The following is a 20,427-nucleotide window of genomic DNA, read 5'->3' on the forward strand; positions in this document are numbered from 1 at the left end:
GGATGGATAGATAGATAGATAGATAGATGATAGATAGATAGATAGATGGATGGATGGATAGATAGATAGATAGATAGATGGATGGATAGATAGATAGATAGATAGATGATAGATAGATAGATAGATAGATAGATAGATAGATAGATAGATAGATGGATAGATAGATAGATAAAATTGGGGAAAAAAGAAAATGTTGAGGAACAATTTAAAATTCAGAAAGATACACTCTTAGTAGTTGAGGGATTTTTTTTTTTGAGTTTAGGGAGAAAACAATAGCCCAACTTAGCACTGGCTGACATGACTTTCTTGCTGAAGCTGAGCTGGTGATCAAGGTGATGATTAATTTCTTGTATCCATTTTTGCACTCAGCGCTTCCTGAATGGTTTAATAAAAAATTGTTAATAAGTAGATGTGTACCTTGAAGATTTAAAATAGATATGGCTGGTTGGTTTTTTTATATAAAAGTTTAGATTTGTGATTCTTTTAGGATTTTTATAAAAGATTACTTTTTACAGGCTGGAGAGATGGCTCAGAGGTTAAGAGCACTGGCTGTTGTTCATCCAAAGGTCCTGAGTTCAATTCCCAGCAACCACATGGTGGCTCATAACCATCCATAACCAGATCTGGTGCCCTCTTCTGGCCTGCTGGCACACGTGCAGGCAGACTACTGTATAAATAATGAATCAATAAATTTTTTAAAAAATTACTTTTTAAGATTAATAATAAAATAATTGATTCTTTCTTTGTAACCACAAGTTGCAGCCTTCCAGTAAGATAAACCTTTCCTGCTTACACTTTGTTTACGTATACTAAGTTGCTTAGTTACAACTGTATTTGGATTCCTGGGAATATTTTTTTAACATTTGTTTTCACCCATAATACATAAACTTTTTTAACATGTGAGGGTATTGGGGAACATGTTTTTCTATCTATAGTCATTATAATTATTCACTGGAAAAAATAGAATGTAATTGCATTGTAATTTTTATACTACTTCAATGATTTTTGTTGGGATATATAAGCTGAAGGAGAAAAAGTAAGGTTGTTGGAGCTTGCTCATTGGAGCTTTGCTTCTTCACTAAATGTATATGTATATATTATGTGTGTATGTATCTATGTATGTGTATATATGAAGTTATTGGAGCTTGGCGTGCACACACACGTGTGTGTGTGTGTGTGTGTGTGTGTGTGTGTGTGTGTGTGTGCGTGTGTGTGCGTGTGTGTGTGTGTGTGTGTCTTTCCCTCTTTCTTTTCTGTTTTCTGGCCACAGAGAGGAAAGGCCACAGTAAATTAAAAGAGTATTTAGCCAGCCACAGGGAGTACTGGCCCCTGTGAAACAAGTTTTATTTCCTCAGAGAAAATTTTGCTGAGTGACCAGTCACTGACTTTATGACCCACCTAAGTTTACTATAATCTGTCAAGCTGGCCTTCACACCCTTACTCCAGCATATTTTGCAAGCTGGGCAAATTGTAGATGAAAAGTTTTCTGGATGGGTTGGTATCCCAGTCCCTGCACTGGAAATCTTCCCTAAGTAAAGGAGATGGCCCATTCAGGCTCTTATCCTCATTACTAGAAGTCATAGCTAAGGTCAGCCTCGTGGATTCCTGGTAGTTTCCATTACACTAAGTTTCTAGCTTGTCACAAGATGCCCCCAGTGCCAGTTGTCTCTCCCAGTACTCTCTCATTTGATTCTCCTTGACCCCATCTCTCCTATTTTCATTCCCACCTACCTGCAGTCTGCCTGAACTATCTATTCTGTTTTCCCTTCCAAACGAGATTCATGTGTTCCCCCCTTGATCTCTCTAGTTATTTAGCCTCTCTGAGTCTGTGGATTGTAGCTTGGATATCATTTACTTTATACTTAATATCCACTTATAAGTGAGTACATACCATGTTTATCTTTCTGGGTCTGGGTTACCTCACACAGGATGATATTTTTCTAGTTCTATACATTTGGCTGTAAATTTCACGATGTTACTATTATTTTTTTTAACAGCTGAATAATACTTTATGTGTAAATGTATATTTTCTTTAACCATTCTTTGGTTGAGGGACCTGTAGGGTTTTCTTTTCTCCAATTTCTGGCTATTATGAATAAAGCTATCCACACAGCTGAACAAGTATCCTTGTGGTAAGAAGGAGAATCTTTTGGTTGCATGCTTGGAGTGGATTAGCTGTGTCTTGAGGTAGGTCAATTCCCAGTTTTCCAAGAAACTGCCATATTGGTTTCCAAAGTGGTTGAACAAGTTTGCACTCCCACCAGCAATGGAGGAGTATTTCTCTTGCTCCATACTCTTGCTAGCACGAGCTGTTGTTTGAGTTCTGATGGGTATAAGATGCAATCTCAAAGTCATTTTGATTTGCATTTCCCTGATGGCTAAGGATATTGAACATTTCTTTAAGTGCTTCTTCACCATTTGAGATTCCTCACTTAAAGAATTCTCTGTTTGAATCTGTACCCCATTTTTTAACTGACCTATAGTTTCATGAGTTCTTTATATAGTTTGGAAATTAGCCCTCTGTCAGATGTGAAGTTGGTGAAAAATCTTTTCCCATTCTGCAGGCTGCCATTTTGCCCTGTTGACAGTGTCTTTTGCCTTACAGAAGCAGTTTCATGAGGTTCATTTATTAATTGTTGATCTTAGTACCTGTGCTATTGGTGTTCTGGTCAGGAAGTTGTCTCCTATGCCGGTGTGTTCAAGGCTATTACCCTCTTTCTCTTCTATCAGGTTCAGTGTATCTGGTTTTATTTTGAGGTTTTAGAGCCCCGTAGACTTGAGTTTTGTGCAGGGTGATAGGTATGGATCTGTTTACATTCTTCTACATGCAGAGGTCCAGTTAGACCAGCACTATTTACTAAAGATGTTTTCATTTTTTTTTTTTATTCTGGCTTCATTGATTCTTTGTATTGTTCTCTTTGTTTCTATGTTATTGATTTCAGCTATCAGTTTGATTATTTCCTGCCTTCCGAAGAGGAGTCTCTTTGGTGTGTTTCTTTTTATTCTAGTGCTTTCAGGTGTACTGTTAAATTGCTAGTATGAAGTCTCTCTAATTTCTTCATGTGGGCACTTAGTGCTATGAACTTTCCTGGTAGCACCAATTTCCTTGTGTCCCATAAGTTTAGGTACGTTGTACATTAATTTTTATTGAATTCTAGGAAGTTTTTAGTTTCTTTCTTGTTTCTATCTTGACCCAGTTATCATTCAGTAAAGACTCGTTCAGTTTCCATGAGTTTGTAGACTTTCTGTTGTCTCTGTTCTTGTTGTTGAAGTCCAGCTTTAATCGATGCTGGTCTGATAAGATATAGAGGGTTATTTCAATTTCCCTATATCTGTTGAGGCTTGCTTTGTGACTGACTGTATGGTCAATTTTGGATACTGTCCCATGAGGTGCTAAGAAGAAAGTATATATTTTTTTGTATTTGGGTGAAATATTCTGGAGATATCTGTTAATTTCATCTTGTTCATACCAACTGTTAGCTCTATTATGTCTCTGTTTGGTTTTTGTTTGGATGCCTTGTCCATTGGTGAGAGTGGGGTATTGAACTCTCCCACTATTAATGTGTGAGGTTCAATGCGTGATTTAAGCTGTAGTGATGTTTCTTTTACAAATGTGGATGCTCTTGCCTACAGGGCATAGATGTTCAGGATTGAGACAACATCTTTGTGAGTTTCTTCCTTTGTTAAGTATGAAGTGTACACCTCCATCTCTTTTGATTAACTTTGCTTGAAAAAATCTATTTTGTTAGACATTAGAATGGCTACACCAGCTTGCTTCTTGGGTCTATTTGTTTGGAAAATCTTCTTTCAACTATTATTATTATTATTATTATTATTATTATTATTATTATTATTTTACACTTTATTCATTTTGTACCCCCCCATAAGCCCCTCCCTCCTCCCCTCCCAATCCCACGATTCCTCCCCTTTCTGCATGCATGCCCCTCCCCAAGTATGACAATGCAGCCACTTCTGATGAGAACTGATAGTCTAAGATCAGAAAGAAGGAGAGGAGAACCTCCCCTATCAGTGGACTTTCAACTCTTTACTCTGGGGTAATGTCTGTCTTTGATACTGGGCTGTGTTTCTTGCATGCAGAAAAAGGATGGATCCTGTTTTTACATCCATTCTGTTAGCCTGTGTCTTTTTATTGGAGAATTGAGTTTATTGACACTGAACAATATTAATGACTAATGATTGTTAATTCCTTTCACTTTGTTGGTGTTAGTGGTTGTGTGTGTGTGTGTGTGTGTGTGTGTGTGTGCGCGCGCGCGCGCGCGTGCGCGCGCGCGCACGCGCATGTGCATGTGTACACATGCATTCACTTCCATTCTTTTGGTTCTGTTGGTATGAGATTATTTTTTTCATGGCTGTAGTTAGCCTCTTTAGGATAAATTTTTTCTTCTAGTATCTTCTGTCGGGCTGAATTTGTGAATAAATTTGACTTTATCATGAAAGATCTTTTTTTTTTCCATCTATGATGATTGAAAGCTTTGTTGGGTACAGTAGTCTGGGCTGGCATCTGTGGGCTCTTGGAGTCTGTAAGACATCTTTCCAGGTCACTCTGGCTTTTAGAGTCTTCATTGAGAAGTCGGGTGTAACATTCAATAGGCTTGCCTTTTAATGTTACTTGGCCTTTGTCCCTTGCAGCTTTTAATATTTTTTATTTGTTCTATATGTTTTGTGTTTTCATTATTGTGTGGTATTTCTGTTTCAGTATTTTTGGTGTTCTGTAAGCTTGTTGAACCTTTATAGGCATGTCCTTCTTTAGGTTAGGAAAATTTTCTTTTATGATTTTGTTAAAAATATTTACTGGGTCTTTGAGCTGTGGTTGCTCTCCTCTGTTCCTATTATACATAGGTTTAGTCTTTTCATAGGGCCCCAATGTCCTGGATGTTTTGTGTCAGGAATTTTTTAGATTTAACATTTTCTTTGAGCAATGCACCAATTTTTTTCTGTTGTGTCTTCTATGGTTGAGTTTCTCTCTTCCATCCTTGTACTATGTTGGTGATTTTTGTGTCTGTAGTTCCTGTGCTCTTCCCTAGGTTTTCCTTCTCCAGGATTCCCTCAGTTTGGATTTTATTTATTGCTTCTATTTCCTCTCTTAGGTCTTGAGCATTTTACTCATTTTCTTCACTTTGTTTTTTTTTTTTTGTTTGTTTGTTTGTTTGCTTCTTTGTTAGTTTTTTGTTTTTGTTTGCTTGTTGGTTTTGGCTCTTTTAGGTTTCTTTAAGGGATTTATTTATTTCCTCCAATTGTTTGTTTGTGTTTTCCTCAATTTCTTTAAGGGATTCATTTAATTTCTTTTTCAGGGCCTCTATCATTTTCATAAAATTGGCTTTAAGGTCATTTTCTTGAACTTCACTTGTGCTGGAATATTCAGGGTTTCTTACAGTAGGATAGCTGGGCTCTGGTGGTGCCATATGGCCCAGGTTCTTGTTGATTATATTCTTTAAATGGCCTCTAGTCATCTGAGTTGGGGATAATTATAAGTTTATAGGCCAATTTCTGAGTTTATCTTTGTTGGGTCAACTTTTCTTCCCCTTTATTTCCATTTCCTTTCTGGTCTTCTGGCCTGGGCGGCCTGTGGTTCTGGTAACAAGTGAATCGTCAGGTCCAATAGGGAGTCTGTGCTGGGGTTTGGTGGCTTGCATAGCCTCTGGTGTGGGGTTTTAAGATTGTGGGAGCTGGTGTGTCTTCTGGATTCCAGGTACTGGTGCGGCCTCTGGTAGAGAAGGAGGTTTCTGAGGTTCTAGGTAGCAGCATGGCTTCTGGGCTGGCATGGCCTCTGCATTGGGCTTCTGCTGGAGTTGTGGGCCAGGATATGGAGATGAAGGGGAGGTGAGAAGTGCTTTTGAGACTTTGGATAGGCTCTGAGTTGGATATCTGGGGGTGGGGTCTTATCTGCAGTTCTAAATGTGGTTATAGCTGCTGATAGAACAGGGCTATTCTGCTGGAGTTGTAGGCTAGAAGGTGAAAAATCTTCTTAAAAGAGGGTTTCCTAAGAGCAAATAAAAAAAAAACCCTAATGTTTACATTCTTTAATTTTTCTCATACCAGGAATCTTTAAAAATATGATAAACAGACTTGATGAAAAGGAAGAGGCCATTATCTTAGAAATCCAGTCTGACATCTTACTTATCCTGTCAGGCCTTTGTGAAAATTTTATTAAAAGGAAGGTATGTAATATACAATCTAAACCTCAGACCTCCCAGTCTCCTTATATGTTCTTTTAAGTGTCCATAAATGTTTTCCCTTTTTCTAATCTTGTAGAATTTGGGTGGGGATAGGGGTGGGATGGATCAGCAGTTAAAATTACTTGCTACTAAGCCTGACAACCTGAGTCCCATTTCTGGAATCCACATGACAGAAGAAGAAACTTGTCTGTGACCTCCAAACATGCATCATGACACATAACAGCCCACACACATACACAATGAATACAATTTTAAGACCTAATTAAAATGTAATACTTTTTATCGTTAGAGTATAATTACATAGAGTGAAAAGCACAGGGCTTGAGTACATATTTAAATAGTTTTTTTGAATGTGTATAACGCATTTCAGCAATATGCCCCTTGACACATTTAATATACACCACAATCTCATATAGGTCTGACATTTACTTGTCGGCTCTGCAGCCACACCCCTACCCACCTATAGATTAGTTTTACCAAGTCTTTTTGTGAGTAAAATCACACAGTATTTGCCCTTCTGTGTATGTTTTTGTTATCCAGAAAGAAACAGTATGTATTTCTGAAATATATTCATACTGTTGCTTGTATTATTCCTTTTCATCACTCAGTGGTAATCTGTGAACCATCAAAATCTGTTTCTCTGGTACCTCATTGACAGGCACTTAGGCTGTTTGTATTCGGACTGCTTAAAACTAAAGCTTCAGTGAGCATGTGTGGGGATGTAATGCTTTCATTTCTTCTCACTGAAAACCCAGGCGTAGAATCACAAGACCTACAGTAGCCAAACAGCTATACATAGGAGACTGTACTGTCTGAACTATTGCTTGGAGTTTGATTTGCCTTTACATCTAAAGCTAGAAATTTAAAACAATACTTTAAGTCTCTTTGATACTTATTAGCTCTGTAGTAAACTACTGAGTATCATAAGATAATAATTTAGGTAAGAGGAGATAGAATTGGAAAAATAAAAATTAGTAAAATTTAGACAGGTTTAAATTTTTTTTAGATTTGTGTATTTTATGTATATGAGTGCTTTGCTCACAGGCATGTCTGTGCACCATATGCGTGCCTGATACTCAGTGTCAGAAGAGGACATTGGATCCTTTGGAGTTAGGGATACTTGTAAATTTTTATGTGGGTGTTGGTAATCAAACCTAGGTCCTCTGAAAGAAAATAAATGCTCTTAATTACTGATCTGTCTTTCTAATACCATAAATAGATTTTTTTAATTATTTATTATTTATACAGCATTCTGCCTGCATGTGTGCCATCACACCAGAAGAGGGCACCAGACCTCATTATAGATTGTTATGAGCCAACATGTGGTTGCTGGGAACTGAACTCAGGACCTCTGGAAAAGCAGCTAGTGCTCTTAACCTCTGAGCCATCTCTCCAGCCCCAAATAGATTTTTAAGGAGAGACAAGAGGAAGAAAAAAATATGTTTAGTTCCAAGCACTGAAATATAACATACTATCCTTTTCTGTCTTGTGCCTGCTCATGTAGAATAATTATTATGATGTAAGTGGGAACTAGAACAGAGCAACATGACAGTATGAAAAATAATTGGCCAGGGGAAAATATTGCCTGGTAATAATTTTATATAAATGATTAAAGGTTTAATGGTTGTTTATCTATGTCCTCCTCTCTTGAAAACATTATAACATCTTCCATGATCCATGTTGATGTGTGCTATTCATTTGACATGACTGGATTACATGCACTCTAACATGGAAGAAACCATGGACAAGTCTTGTATGGTTTCCATTTTCAGACAGAGAGAAAAAAATACTAAGAACACTGTTAGCACGTTCATCTTAAAGTGATTCGCATTAAAATAATGTACCATAAAGAACTAAGAATACATGAGTACAACTGCTTTTTAGATTTGTTTATTTATGTGTATGAATGTTTCATCTGCCTGTATGTGTATTCACCACATGTGTGCTTGGTGTCGTTAGATATCAGAAGGTATGCGATTCCCTGAAACTGGAGTTATGGATGATTGTGAGCTGCCAAGTCGGTTCTGCAAAGGTGAACCCATAACCTCTGGAAGAGCAACAAGTGCTCTGAACTGCTGAGCCACCCCTCTAGCTTCAAATGAGTACAATTTTAAATTGTATTAAAATTCCCAGTTTGGAAACTAGCAAACCTGTTTGGAAACAATTAAACCATAGCTAGTATAATTTTTCTGGTAGAAAGATAGTTTTAAGGGATAGGATGGGTAGAGAAGAGAACAATTATATATTTATTCCAAGAAATGATTCTCTTCAATCCTCTTCAACAGGAAATGTTTGGAGCTGAAGGAGTTGACATCATTCTTCATGTAATGAAAACAGACCACAAGAAGTTACAGAGTGGCTTAGGCTACAATGTCCTTCTCTTCAGTACATTAGACTGCATTTGGTAAGTATTACCGTGAGCAAGTGAGTATCTCAGTATAAGAAACTTAAGTTTACAAGCGACCATTTTCTTCCATCAAAATCACCCTAGAAGGGTATGTCAGTGCCTTCTCTGTGAGAGGGCTGAATGTAAATTTGAGAAGTAACTAAACCCATCCCTCAAGTAAGAAAGCTACTCATTTCAAAACTTAATGGCTGGTTGGGATTTAATCTCAGTCCACTTTGGTATCATCTAGGAAGCATGAGTATCCCCATTACTCATGCTGTGTGATGCTTCTTTTTGGCTCTCTGAGGCACGCGGCTCTGTTCCATTGACATTCATCTAACCATTCCATAGTTTTGTGTTGTTTTAATAATTTTAATGATGATGACTTTTAAATATATCTGGACTTTGGGACAGTAATTATTTCTCCTTGTTCCTTTTTCCTCTTAGCGTTTGATGATAAATTAGATGCATTAAATGTTGTTGGAGTTCTCCAAAGAAACAAAATAATATGTTATATGGAAAAGAATATTTATTGTTTTGGGTATAAAGGTAGTTCTAAGCTGGGGAAAAAAATAAAGCAAGCTGTGTGTATATGCCTCATGTATGGGATCCCAGTGGAGGCAGAAGAGAGCACTGGCTTCCAGAATAAAGTAAATGCTATCCTAGGAAGAAGGGGCTACAGGTTAAAGCTAACAATAGATGTTTGTTGAATGACTGCCTTTCTTTCTATTGAAGGTGCTGCATTTTGGGATGGTATAGTTCTGAGGATTATTTTCTCGAAAAGGAAGGGATTTTTCTCCTTTTGGATATATTGGCAGTAAGTAATACCCACAGTATTCCAACATAAAAAATAAATATTTCATACTAACTCTTTCCAAACCAAGTACCAGAAAACAATATTTTGTGAATAAACATGACACAAATCATGTTCAGATATAGTGAGGGGGTTCGTTTCTTTAGTTGCTTTGGATTTGTTTGGGTTGTGGGGAAGACAGGGGCATGGTCTCTCTGCGTAGTACTGACTGTCCTAGAACTCACTGTGTAGATCAGCTGGCCTGGAACTCACAGAGATGCTCCTGCCTCTCCCTCCTGTGTGCTGGGATTAAAGGTATGTGCCCCTTGCCCAGCTATATACGTTGTGTTAAATAAAATCCCTCCCAGGTATTCACAAAACACTAGCATATTAAGGGTTCTGAACATGTCTCTAGTTAAGGAATCCCTTTACTTGGATCAGTGTTCAAAAACATAGGTAAGCAGATGTTCTTCTAGTCAATAAATGTAAGAATGTTGTTGTATCAGTTTTGAACATTAACATTTGCTTCTTTCTCCTGAAAGCGAAGAACAGGAATTAAAAAAAAAAATCTATTTATCTAGAGGTGTAGGTATAGGTACAGATACACATACAGATAAGGTGATTTATTAGAATGGCTTGCAGGCTGGTCCACTAGTCCAACAATGGCTGCCTACCAGTAGAAGGTCTCAGAATCTAGTAATTTTTCCTCTCCATGTCTCAGCTGGTCTTCAGTATATGCCAGAATCCTGAAAAAGTGGGCTCAATGCCAGTGAAGGAATGGACTTGTTAGCAAAAGTCACCAGGCAAAGAGAACAAGTTTCCTTTTTCCATGTCCTTTATATAGGCTGCCAGCAGAAGATGTGGCCCAGATTAAAGATGGATCTTCCCACCTCAAAAGATCTGGATTAAAGGTGTGTCTTCCCACCTCAGAGAACCAGATTAGGAATGGATCTTCCCACTTCAAAATATTTAATTAAGAGAAAAAACCTTCACAAGTGTATCCAATAATTTGGGTTTTAGTTAATTCCAGATGTAGTCAAGTGGACAACCAAGACAAGCCATCACATAAACTGACCACAGTTGCAATTCAAACAAAAGTTTACATGTTTTATGTGCCAGAGTAGTTATCAACAAAGAATACTTTACATTAAAAATTGACTTTGTGGAATTCACTCTTGTAGATGGGATATTTTTATTAATTAGGTTTGTTCTTTGACAATTTTATGTATGCATATGATACGACCTCTTTACTCTCATCCCTTACCATAGCTTACCTCCTCTCTATCCTGTCATCCTTCCCTCCTCCCTATAAATCTCTTTCCCATATTTGTGTCTTTTAGTTTGTTTGGTTACCTATTAGTTTTAACCCAGAACTTGATCATATATGACCTCAAAGACCACCTTCAAAGTGGCACACTTCCTCCATCAAGGCCACAGCTCCTAATAGTGCCACTCCCTATGGGCCAAGCATTCAAACACAGGAGTCTGTGGGGGCCACTCCTACTCAAACCACCACAGCAGGGGAGTAACCATCTTTAGTTGTGGACTCAATCTTGAGTATACTGGACTTCAACGGATAGTTCTAAATCTATGGCCATATCGATACTCCTGGAATGACTTACTGGACATTGTCACAATCAGACTGCTCAGAAAGACCTGGCTGGTAATTCAAGTGACTCTTTAGTAAGATGCTTATTTTTAGTATTCATTACCATTTTTGTCATTTTCTATTTCCTTGCAAAGTTGGACCAAAAAAAATTCTGTAATCTGATACTTGGAATAATGGTTGAATTTTGTGATAATCCCAAAACTTCTGCTCACATCAATGCTTGGAGAGGGAAGAAAGGCCTGACTGCTGCTAGTCTTTTAATTAAACTGTGGAGAAAGGAAGAAAAAGAACTAGGAGTAAAACGTGATAAAAATGGCATGATCGTTGGTAAGTGTGTTCGTAAGCTTTGGTAGAAACAACTAGATGTCTATCTCAGTACTTTTAAAGAATATAGGAATGTGATTTACCCCATTTTATGAGATTCTTCCAACAAGATGCCAAAGATTTTTTATTATAAATTATGAGTAATTGGGATCTGAGGAGATAGTTCAGTCAGGAAAGAGCTTGAAGTACTTGAGTTCTATCCCCTAAACAACAAAAACTAAAGGAGAACAAACAAAAACAGCCATAATCCTAGCTTTGTGGAGGCAGACTCATCTCCAGGGCTCATTGTCAAGCCAGCATGACCAAGTATCCCAGGTCAGTGACAGGCTCTGACTCAAAAACAAACAAACAAACAAACAAACAAACAAAAAAGTGAACAGCACCTGAGCAACAACAAAATAGGTTGTCCTCTGCCTCTCTGTGTGTCTGTCTCTGTCTCTGTCTCTCTCTCTCTCTCTCTCTGTTAATAAGTTGTGAATAATTAACAAAATTAAGTAAGTTAGTAGTGGGTTCACTTTTTATAGATTATTTTTAACATGGTATTTAACTGTATTTTTAACTAAGAAATTAATGATACTTTCAAAATAAGTTTAGTTGGGGTATTTGCTTTTATAACTAGGTTCAATTGATGTTTCATTTAGCAATCAAATTTGATAGTTAAATAGTATTTTATATTTAACAACAAACTTTACACTAGTTTATGCACTAGTATTTAGCTATTTTTCTTTCCACAAAAGAGATTGCATTTTGGTAAAAAGAAGTTAAATGTTCACCAGTTTTAACTGCCATGTTCTAATGAGGTTGATGGTATTAAAATGCATAATTAATTTATATAGTCTGTGATACTGTATTATGTTTTATGAACCTTTCACATTCAAACTGTGTTTTTGGCAAAACTGTTAATAATATATACATTAAGTAAAAATACCACCACTTTGGATGGTTGCTGTCTCTAATCCCTTTTTTGCTCTCTGAGTTTTAAACGAAGATATTATGACATAGTTTTTCTCTTTATGGCATAATTTATAGAAATCAATCAAAATTGTCACATCAATATTGACCTGGCATTATGCCATCTCTAGAACTTTATATTTGACTATTTTTTTTACATTAAATTTTTACCTTTAGAGAAGGTAGGATGGAGAGAATGCTTAGCAGTTGAGAACACTTGCTCCTCATTCAGGGGACCTGAGTTTGACTCCCAGCTCCCAGGTCAGGTAGCTCATAACTGCCAGTACCTCCAGCTTCTGGAAGCCAGTGCCCTCTTCTGCCTCCACTGGGATCCCTATACATGAGGCATACACATGCCCAGACACATATACACAAATAAAATAAATCTTAAAAAATTAAAACTCTAAGCTGTGTTTTTGTTTTGTTTTGTTTTGTTTTGTTTTGTTTTGTTTCCTTTGAGACAGAGTCCTCCTCTGTAGCCCCGCTGTACTGGAAGTCTCTCTGTAGACCAAGCTGGCCTCAGACTCACAGAGCTCCACATGCTTCTGCCTCCCAAGTGCTGGGATTAAAAGCATGTGCCATTATGCCCTAAGTAGCTGTAATTATAAATAAGAAAAATTGACACTGTAAGTTTTGCCACAAAATAGAAAAAATTACTGATTATGCTTTCTTGGGCTGGCAGTGCAGCAGAGAGCTTGGTGACAGAGTGCTTGCTTGTTAGTCCTGGGATGGATTCCTAGAAGTTTAAAAAAGAAAAAAGAAAAAAAAAAGCAGAGCACTTTGTTTTAATTTTTAAATGTAAATTTGTGTTTTAATCCATTTTATCTATAGAATAAAATCTCAAATATTTGCTGTTTTTTTTCTCTCCCTTCTATGTTTCATACTACTCAATGATTAGATACAAAGAGACCTCTATTTACTAGTTTTCAAGAAGAGCAAACGACCATGCCCCTTCCTGCTAACTGCCCATCTATTGCAGTTATGGATGTCTCTGAGAATATCAGAGCAAAAGTTTATGCCGTGTTGGGCAAACTAGGTAAGAAAGCACTGAGATTCACGAGTGTTTTTGTGTGACGAGTATCAGGGCACTTGCTTTTGCTACAGAGTCCGCTTGACACACAGGAATAAATTCTCTTTATACATTAAATGCATGTTCCCTCATGACCTCCATGCATACATTGTAACACCAATCAAAAGTTAGAATTTTGGAATGTGGAGCCCCACGAGCAGCTCATTCAGCTTTTCAGGAAATTTCAGGGTGTAGCAGGACATGAGCAGTTAATTCAGATGTTTAGAATTAAATATTAGCATTCTGAATTATCACAAGTTTCAAAATCTTTGCTTCCTAATAAGGGAAGAGTTATCTGCTCTTTAGCTTCTAATAGTAAAATCACTCTGAGCCACTCAGAGAGGCAGAGGCAGGCAGATCTCTGTAAGTTCGAAGCCAGCCTGGTCTACAATGTGAGTCCAGGACAGCCAAGGCTACACAGAGAAACCCTTTCTCAAAAAAGAAAATTTTCTTTGACCATGGTCCAAAGAAAATGAGTTCTCTGCTAATGGCTGTGTAAGGATAACCTGGCAGAAGTACAAGTATCAGTTTGCATTTGTTTTTATGGTAGAGATACAATGCTTGAAATCATTTGCTCCTGTTAAAATAATTCTCTCTGCACAAATTTTCGTAGGTTTTGAAAACTTACCTGGCCTATCTGCTGAAGATTTTGTCACCCTCTGTATAATACATAGATACCTTGATTTTAAAGTAAGTACCATTTTAATAACTTAAAATTATTATGTTACAAATAAATTTGGAAATAAAATACATGTCGATAACTGGAACAATTGTTTAAATACTCTACTACTTCTCTTTATGTTTTTCATATTACGATTAAGTAAGCATACCATTCTTTGGGTTTCTTTCATGAAACAAGATTTTATACAGCTAACAGAGCCACATACCTCACAGTCACACAACAGAGTAGTTCTACATATAAACTGACAAATGGCTGTGACTGCATGCACAAAACTGGCACAAGAGAAAACCAAACAGTCACATCATGGATCAGGGAGGTGGTCAGGAAATCTCATTGCTAGCTGAGAAACCAGAGGCAATTGATAGCCACTAGGAGACAGAGTCTGTTTTCTTTTTATTTTTCTTTTTTCCTCCTTTGGTAGGGAGGGGTTATTTTTCTTTTTATGTATTTTTATTTTCTTGATTTATTTTACATTCCAAAGGTGTTGCCTCCCTCCTCTTTTCTCAGTCCCTCCACTCTCCTCTCCCCCTCTTCTCTCCCCCAGAAAAGGAGAGCTCCCTCACCCCCGTATCAACCTTCCCCAGCACATCAATTCATGTCAGGACTGAGAATATCTTCATCCTCTGAAGCTGATGCTGGGCAAGGCAGCCCTGCCAGGGGGGAGTGATCCAAAAGTAGGCAATAGAGTCCATGCTTAGATGTAGCCCATGGGTAGCTCAGTCTCCATGTAGGTTCCCTAGTAATGAGTGCAGGGGCTGTCTTTGACATGGACTCACTGACTGGCTCTTTGATCACCTCTCCCTGGTGAGGTGGCCTAACTAGGCCACAGAGAAAGAGGTTCCAGACAGTCCTGATGAGACTTGATAGGCTAGGGTCAGGTAGTAGGGGAGGAGGACTTCCCCTATCAATAGACTATGGGAGAGACATGGGGAGGGGGAAGAGGGAGGATGGGTGTGACCAGGAGGAGATGAGAGAGGGGCCCATAGCTGGTATACAAAGTGAATAAATTGTAACAAATAATAATAATATTTAGGAAAAAAAATTTAAAGAGAGAAACTATGATACATACAATTGTAAAACTAACACTAACAAACCTTTTTGTTTCAGATGAAAAATATCAAGTTGCATTCCTGTTTTAGATGACATAACTGTTTCTCTATTTCTCAGCATATTCTAGTACCTTCCTTTTAGAATAAGAGATGGAGATTTTGGCATGATGAAAATGTGGAGTTAAAAACTTGTGATTTAGTTTGAGATGCTTTTGCTAGTAGGTGAAGACCAGGATCCCTTTTCTAAGGGTCACATGTCCTAGGCTCCCTGAATGCCCCTCTGTTTGTTCGTCTGGTTCAGCATAACCTAGCCTTCATTAGAGGGCTGTCAAGAAGAATAGCATGAGTAGTTCAGAAAGCCAAGCTCAACTAGCTATGGAAGAGAAAGAACTATAAGCCAGAATCCTCAGTTGTAGCTGGTACCCATCTCAATCTCAGCATATCTAACTTATTCCCAAAAAGTAAGTGAGGAAAAGCTTGACATGAACTCAATGGCAGGCTCTTTGACCTCCCCACCCCCTAAGGGAGGAGCAGCCCTGCTAGGCCACAGAGGAGGACTTTGTAGCCAGTCCTGAAGATACCTGATAAAACAGGGTCAGATGGAAGGGGAGGAGATCCTCCCCAATCAGTGGACTTGGAAAGGGGCAGGGAGGAGGTGAGGGAGAGAGGGTGGGATTGGGAGGGAATGAGGGAGTGGGATACAACTGGGATAAAGAGTTAATAAAATGTAACTAATAATAAAAATAAAAAATATAAAAAGTAGTTGAAAAAAAAAGAATTAACAAGATGGCAACCATGTAAAGAATTGTGTAAGATGGTTTCACTTACTTTTGTTAGTCTAACTTTCTCAACTTAAACTTTGCCATTACAGGTTGGGGAAATATGGAATGAAATATTTGAAGAAATAAAGTTGGAAAAGTTAAAATTAGTTGATTCAGATGAAGACTCTTTGAATTTTATTATAGCAGCATCAGAAAATGTTGGAAAGATGGTTGCTTCCTTGCAAAGTGAGATGATCGAAAGCCAAGCACGCCAAGATGTGCAAAATGAACAAAGAGCATATGCAAAGGTAATCCAAGGGTACCAGACAGCCTTTGAGGCACACGTTGTTCATCTCTGTGTGTAAACTGGATGAAGTTATCCATAAAATAGATGCGCACTGTTTGTAAATATGTCAACATTGAATTGTTTTCCTTTCTCTAGTACTTATTTTCAATGTCTTTGTGCAATTTTAAAAGAAACTATGGAGTTAAGAGTGTAACATACAATTGCTATTGTCGGTGTTGCTTTTGGCATTACAATTTAATTTTTGTTGTCTTTTTTTCTGTGTGTATATGTGGCATATGCACGTTTGCACATACATGTGCTTGGAGGTATGTGCAGAAATGTCGAAGCCAGAAGTGGATGTTGACTGTCTTTCTTAGTCATTCTCCACAGGTTTTGTTGTTGTTGTTGTTGTTTGGTTTTGTTTGTTTGCTTGCTTGCTTGTTTTCAGGGCCCAGAGCACCTGATTCAGCCCAACTGACTGGCGAGAAAGTCCCAGAGATCCTCCTGTCTCTTCCTCCCACAACTGCAATTACTAGCATAGGCTACCACACCAGGCTTTTTATGTAGGATCTGGTGATGGACCTCAGGTCTTCATGCTTGCACGACAAGCAATTTGTTGGCTGAGTTATCTCCCCAGCCCTATAATTTCATTTTGTACTCTTAGATTTTACAAGGTAAAGAGATACTTGAGACACTTCTATATTTTAAGTATTCAACAGGGTTCTAAAAGTTATAACTTTCTTAACTATGTACTTTAAATGTATTCTGGCAACTTATCCATAACAGAATACATAACTTCATAGGGAAATAAGGTTGTCTTTCACACCTCCTCCTTTCACAGCCCTTTCTACTCAGTGCCAAAATACTGTGATCATTGCTTCTGTTCATGCCTAGGCAAACTGGCCTGACTTCAGCTAAACAGAGAAGTCAGCTGGGAAAAACAGCCATTTCTCTTTAACATGCACAGGCAAGAACCTGTAGCATAGTCTGTTTGTTGATGTGTTTTACCAACTAAGAAGCATTTGAACAATTTTAACCGTGGACAGAGAAACATCACCACTTTGTCTTGGATCTCTATGACTACAGTTAAGCTCCTTAAGATGATCTCCAAAGTGTTGCATATTGCCTGATATTTCCAAATAGACTGTCGAATGCTTGACTCTTCAGCTTAGGATCTTTGGACATTCACATGTCAACGCCACCCTGCAACTAATTACTTCAAAGATCTGCTTCCACAGTTTTTATGACATGGGTACTACCATAAGCGGGTTGATCTGCTCAGAACTGGGAAGAAAACATGGAGCTTTTGCTGCCTCAATGCATAAGTTCTTTTGAATCACAGAACCTTTGCCATTTTGACTGAATATTTATTATCATACATCTGTCCCCACTTCTGAAGCAGTTGTCAGCCTCAAAGTTTCCTTTAGCAAAAGGGAGGTACCTCCTTTTAAATAGGGACCTTCTGAGCCCTTTGGTGTATTTCATGGGAACTGAAACTCTTTTTTTTAATTGTTATTTTTTACATTAATTACATTTTATTTGTATCCCAGCTGTAGCTCCCTCCCTCATTCCCTCCCAATCCCACCCTCCCTCCCTCATCTCCTTCCATGCCTCTCTCCAAGTCCACTGATAGGGGAGGACCTCCTCCCCTTTCATCTGACCCTAGCTTATCAGGTCTCATCAGGACTGGCTGCAATGTCTCCTCTGTGGCCCAGCAGGGCTGCTCCTCCCTCGGGGTGCAGGGGGGGGGAGGGCAGGGGAGGAGGAGGTCAAAGAGCCTGCCACTGAGTTCATGTCAAAGACAGTCCCTGTTCACCTTACTAGGGTGGGATACTGAGCTGCCATGAGCTACATCTGAGCAAGGGTTCTAGGTTATATCCATGAATGTACTTTGTTTGGAGTATCAGTCTCATAAAATACCCCTGAGTCCAGACTTTTTGGTTCTGTTGCTCTCCTTGTACCTTCCAGGTCTTACTAACTCCCCCTTCTTTCCTATGATTCCCTGCACTCTGCCCAAAGTTTGGTTATGAGTCTCAGTATCTGCTTTGATACACTGCTAGGTAGAGTCTTTCAGAGACCCTCAGTGGTAGGCTCCTGTCCTGTTTCTTGTTTTCTCCTTCTTCCAATGTCCACCCCCTTTGTCTTTGTAAATGAAGATTGATCCTCTTACCCCAGGTCCTCCTCCTTGTTTAGCTTCTTTAGGTAAACAGATTTTAGTATGTGAACTGAAACTCTTGATTTTATTATTTGTTTCAGATACAGGCCACACACAAGCAAAGAGATCTGGCTAACAAGTCATGGGACTACTTCATGGCTAGAACATCAAATGCTAAAACATTAAAGGTAGGATTTTCAAAGCACTAGTGGTATACACAACAACCAGCTAATCATAAGGAATATTCATTTCCACATTTCTGATAATGTTCTGTAGGATTCTACCACTATTACACCCTTGCCTTCCTCTTAGATTGACAACCGAAAGCACGGTTTACCAATGGAAAATGCTGCTTTGCACTCCATTTGGCTTAATACTAAGAAGCCAGGGTAGTGTTCTCAGCAACTTTGACATAATAGGCAGGAGTAAGTCCAAGAAACTGTGCCTGCTCTCCACCTGACCCTTCTCCCCGAAGGATTTTATTTCCATTAGCAACAGAGTTAAGAACAGGAGAACAAAAGTACTTCTGGTAAGAACCATCAACCATGCTTCACTGGCAATTAATGCTGTTTTCTTTCTAATTTAAAATTTTTCAGAAAGCAAAAAGGCTTCAAGAAAAGGCTATAGAATCCTCTAAATGTATTGAATGTCCACAAAATGCAATATATCACCGAACAATTATTAAAGGTCTGAACACAACGGTAAGATCATTTTTTCCACATCTCTTTCTTAACAGATAGAAAATTTGGGCTGCCAAAATGTTGTTTCTGTGGGAACTTTTGCCTCATATGTCTTGCTTTTTATTGTTCAGATTTCCCATCATTAAGGCATGTTTATCTCTAAGATACTTTTCCCCTCCCGTATCCCCATTCCTAGTGCTAGATTAGAGCAAACAAACCCCCACACCCCTACACCCCCACCCACACACCCAGGTTCCCTAAGAAGGTGCTGCCAACTCTGCTCAAGGCACTGATTGCATCTTGCTTGTAACATAAGCATGATCCTCCTTTGCCCGGAAGTAGGCCAGAGTGAGTGACCATACCAGTACTCTTAGTGATCTCTCTTGGACCCAGTTTGTCCCCACCACAAAACTAATGAGCAGTAGAAGAATTCAAGCCCACTTTCCTGGCACTAAAGTCCTTGTCTTTCTCTTATGTCACACTGTCACTTACGCTTGTTATCCTTTACAAAGCAAACCATAGCATATATGGATTATCAAAAAGTTTTATAGTTGTCTTTTCCTTTTCCAGGTTCCTTCAGGTCAGGTGGTCACAGTGGAAAGCACTCCTGCCCGATTATTGGGAGGACATCTGGCTGACACTGACATTGCTCTTAAAAAACTGCCTATTCAAGGAGGAGCCTTGCAGAAGGTGAAAATGAAGACACTGAATGAGCCTAAAAAGGGCATCCCTATCTGATGTTCTCTGGAACCTTTTGAAATAAATCCTATGTGGAACTTTTTAGATGTAAAAGGTTGTAAAACAACTTGTAAAACAACTTTTTGAATATATATTTATATATAAATGTAAGGCAAAGTTTAGAATAAATATTTTAGTAAAATATTATAAAAAAGTAAAGTCAGGATAAGATAGTTTATTTTTGTTGAAAACACTGACATATGTATCAGAAAAGCTATCACCACTATCTTTGGAAAGACTATTGGTCCCCTACCTGAAGTTGTAAAGTTTATCAGTTAGAACTTTTGGCTGTCCATCAGTTACTCCAAATAGTCTACCCTAAGTGTTATGTTCATGGCCTTTGTATCTCCCATCCTGAGTAATTTAGACTGTGGGCACTGTTGGGTCGAAGGGCTGAAGCTGAGTTAGTAGGAATCTCCTTGCAACAAGACTACCTTGCATTTATCCAATGGAAAAGTGTAGATGTGAGGTCACCTCTCTCATAGCAGCACAAACTTCTCTGCTTTTCGTTCGCTTTTCATATCCTGTACATGCTACTCTTGAGTCCTAGTGGATATGCTGTCTAGGCTGCCCTTTCTGAGAGATGGACAGTCTGTTTTCTTCCATGAGTCAGCTGAGACAAATTTCAAGCTTTCAAAAAATATATACTAATCAAATAAAACATGTATTTTGGAATCAGAATTAGCTGTTTTGTGACTCCATATCCTTAAGGTTCAGGGAAATTTACCAGTTCTGTGTTAAATTAAA

General features: G+C 38.3%; 1 protein-coding gene across 1 annotated transcript in view; it reads left to right on the forward strand.

The window, feature by feature from the left end:
• The window catches only part of Cfap69 (cilia and flagella associated protein 69), a 61,269-nt gene extending 41,481 nt beyond the window's left edge, over positions 1–19,788 (forward strand). The window contains exons 14-23 of the mRNA XM_055612774.1: positions 6,061–6,179; positions 8,483–8,601; positions 9,319–9,400; positions 11,120–11,312; positions 13,159–13,296; positions 13,943–14,019; positions 15,932–16,129; positions 18,364–18,450; positions 18,859–18,963; positions 19,513–19,788. Coding sequence (XP_055468749.1) covers positions 6,061–6,179; positions 8,483–8,601; positions 9,319–9,400; positions 11,120–11,312; positions 13,159–13,296; positions 13,943–14,019; positions 15,932–16,129; positions 18,364–18,450; positions 18,859–18,963; positions 19,513–19,680 — 1,286 coding nt within the window. The 3' untranslated portion in view covers positions 19,681–19,788. The remainder of the gene's footprint in view (positions 1–6,060; positions 6,180–8,482; positions 8,602–9,318; positions 9,401–11,119; positions 11,313–13,158; positions 13,297–13,942; positions 14,020–15,931; positions 16,130–18,363; positions 18,451–18,858; positions 18,964–19,512) is intronic.
• The last annotated feature ends 639 nt before the right edge of the window (positions 19,789–20,427 follow it).

This window comes from Psammomys obesus, unplaced genomic scaffold (genome assembly GCF_907164565.1).
Source record: "Psammomys obesus unplaced genomic scaffold, mPsaObe1.curated_primary_1811, whole genome shotgun sequence".
Lineage (NCBI taxonomy): Eukaryota > Metazoa > Chordata > Mammalia > Rodentia > Muridae > Psammomys > Psammomys obesus.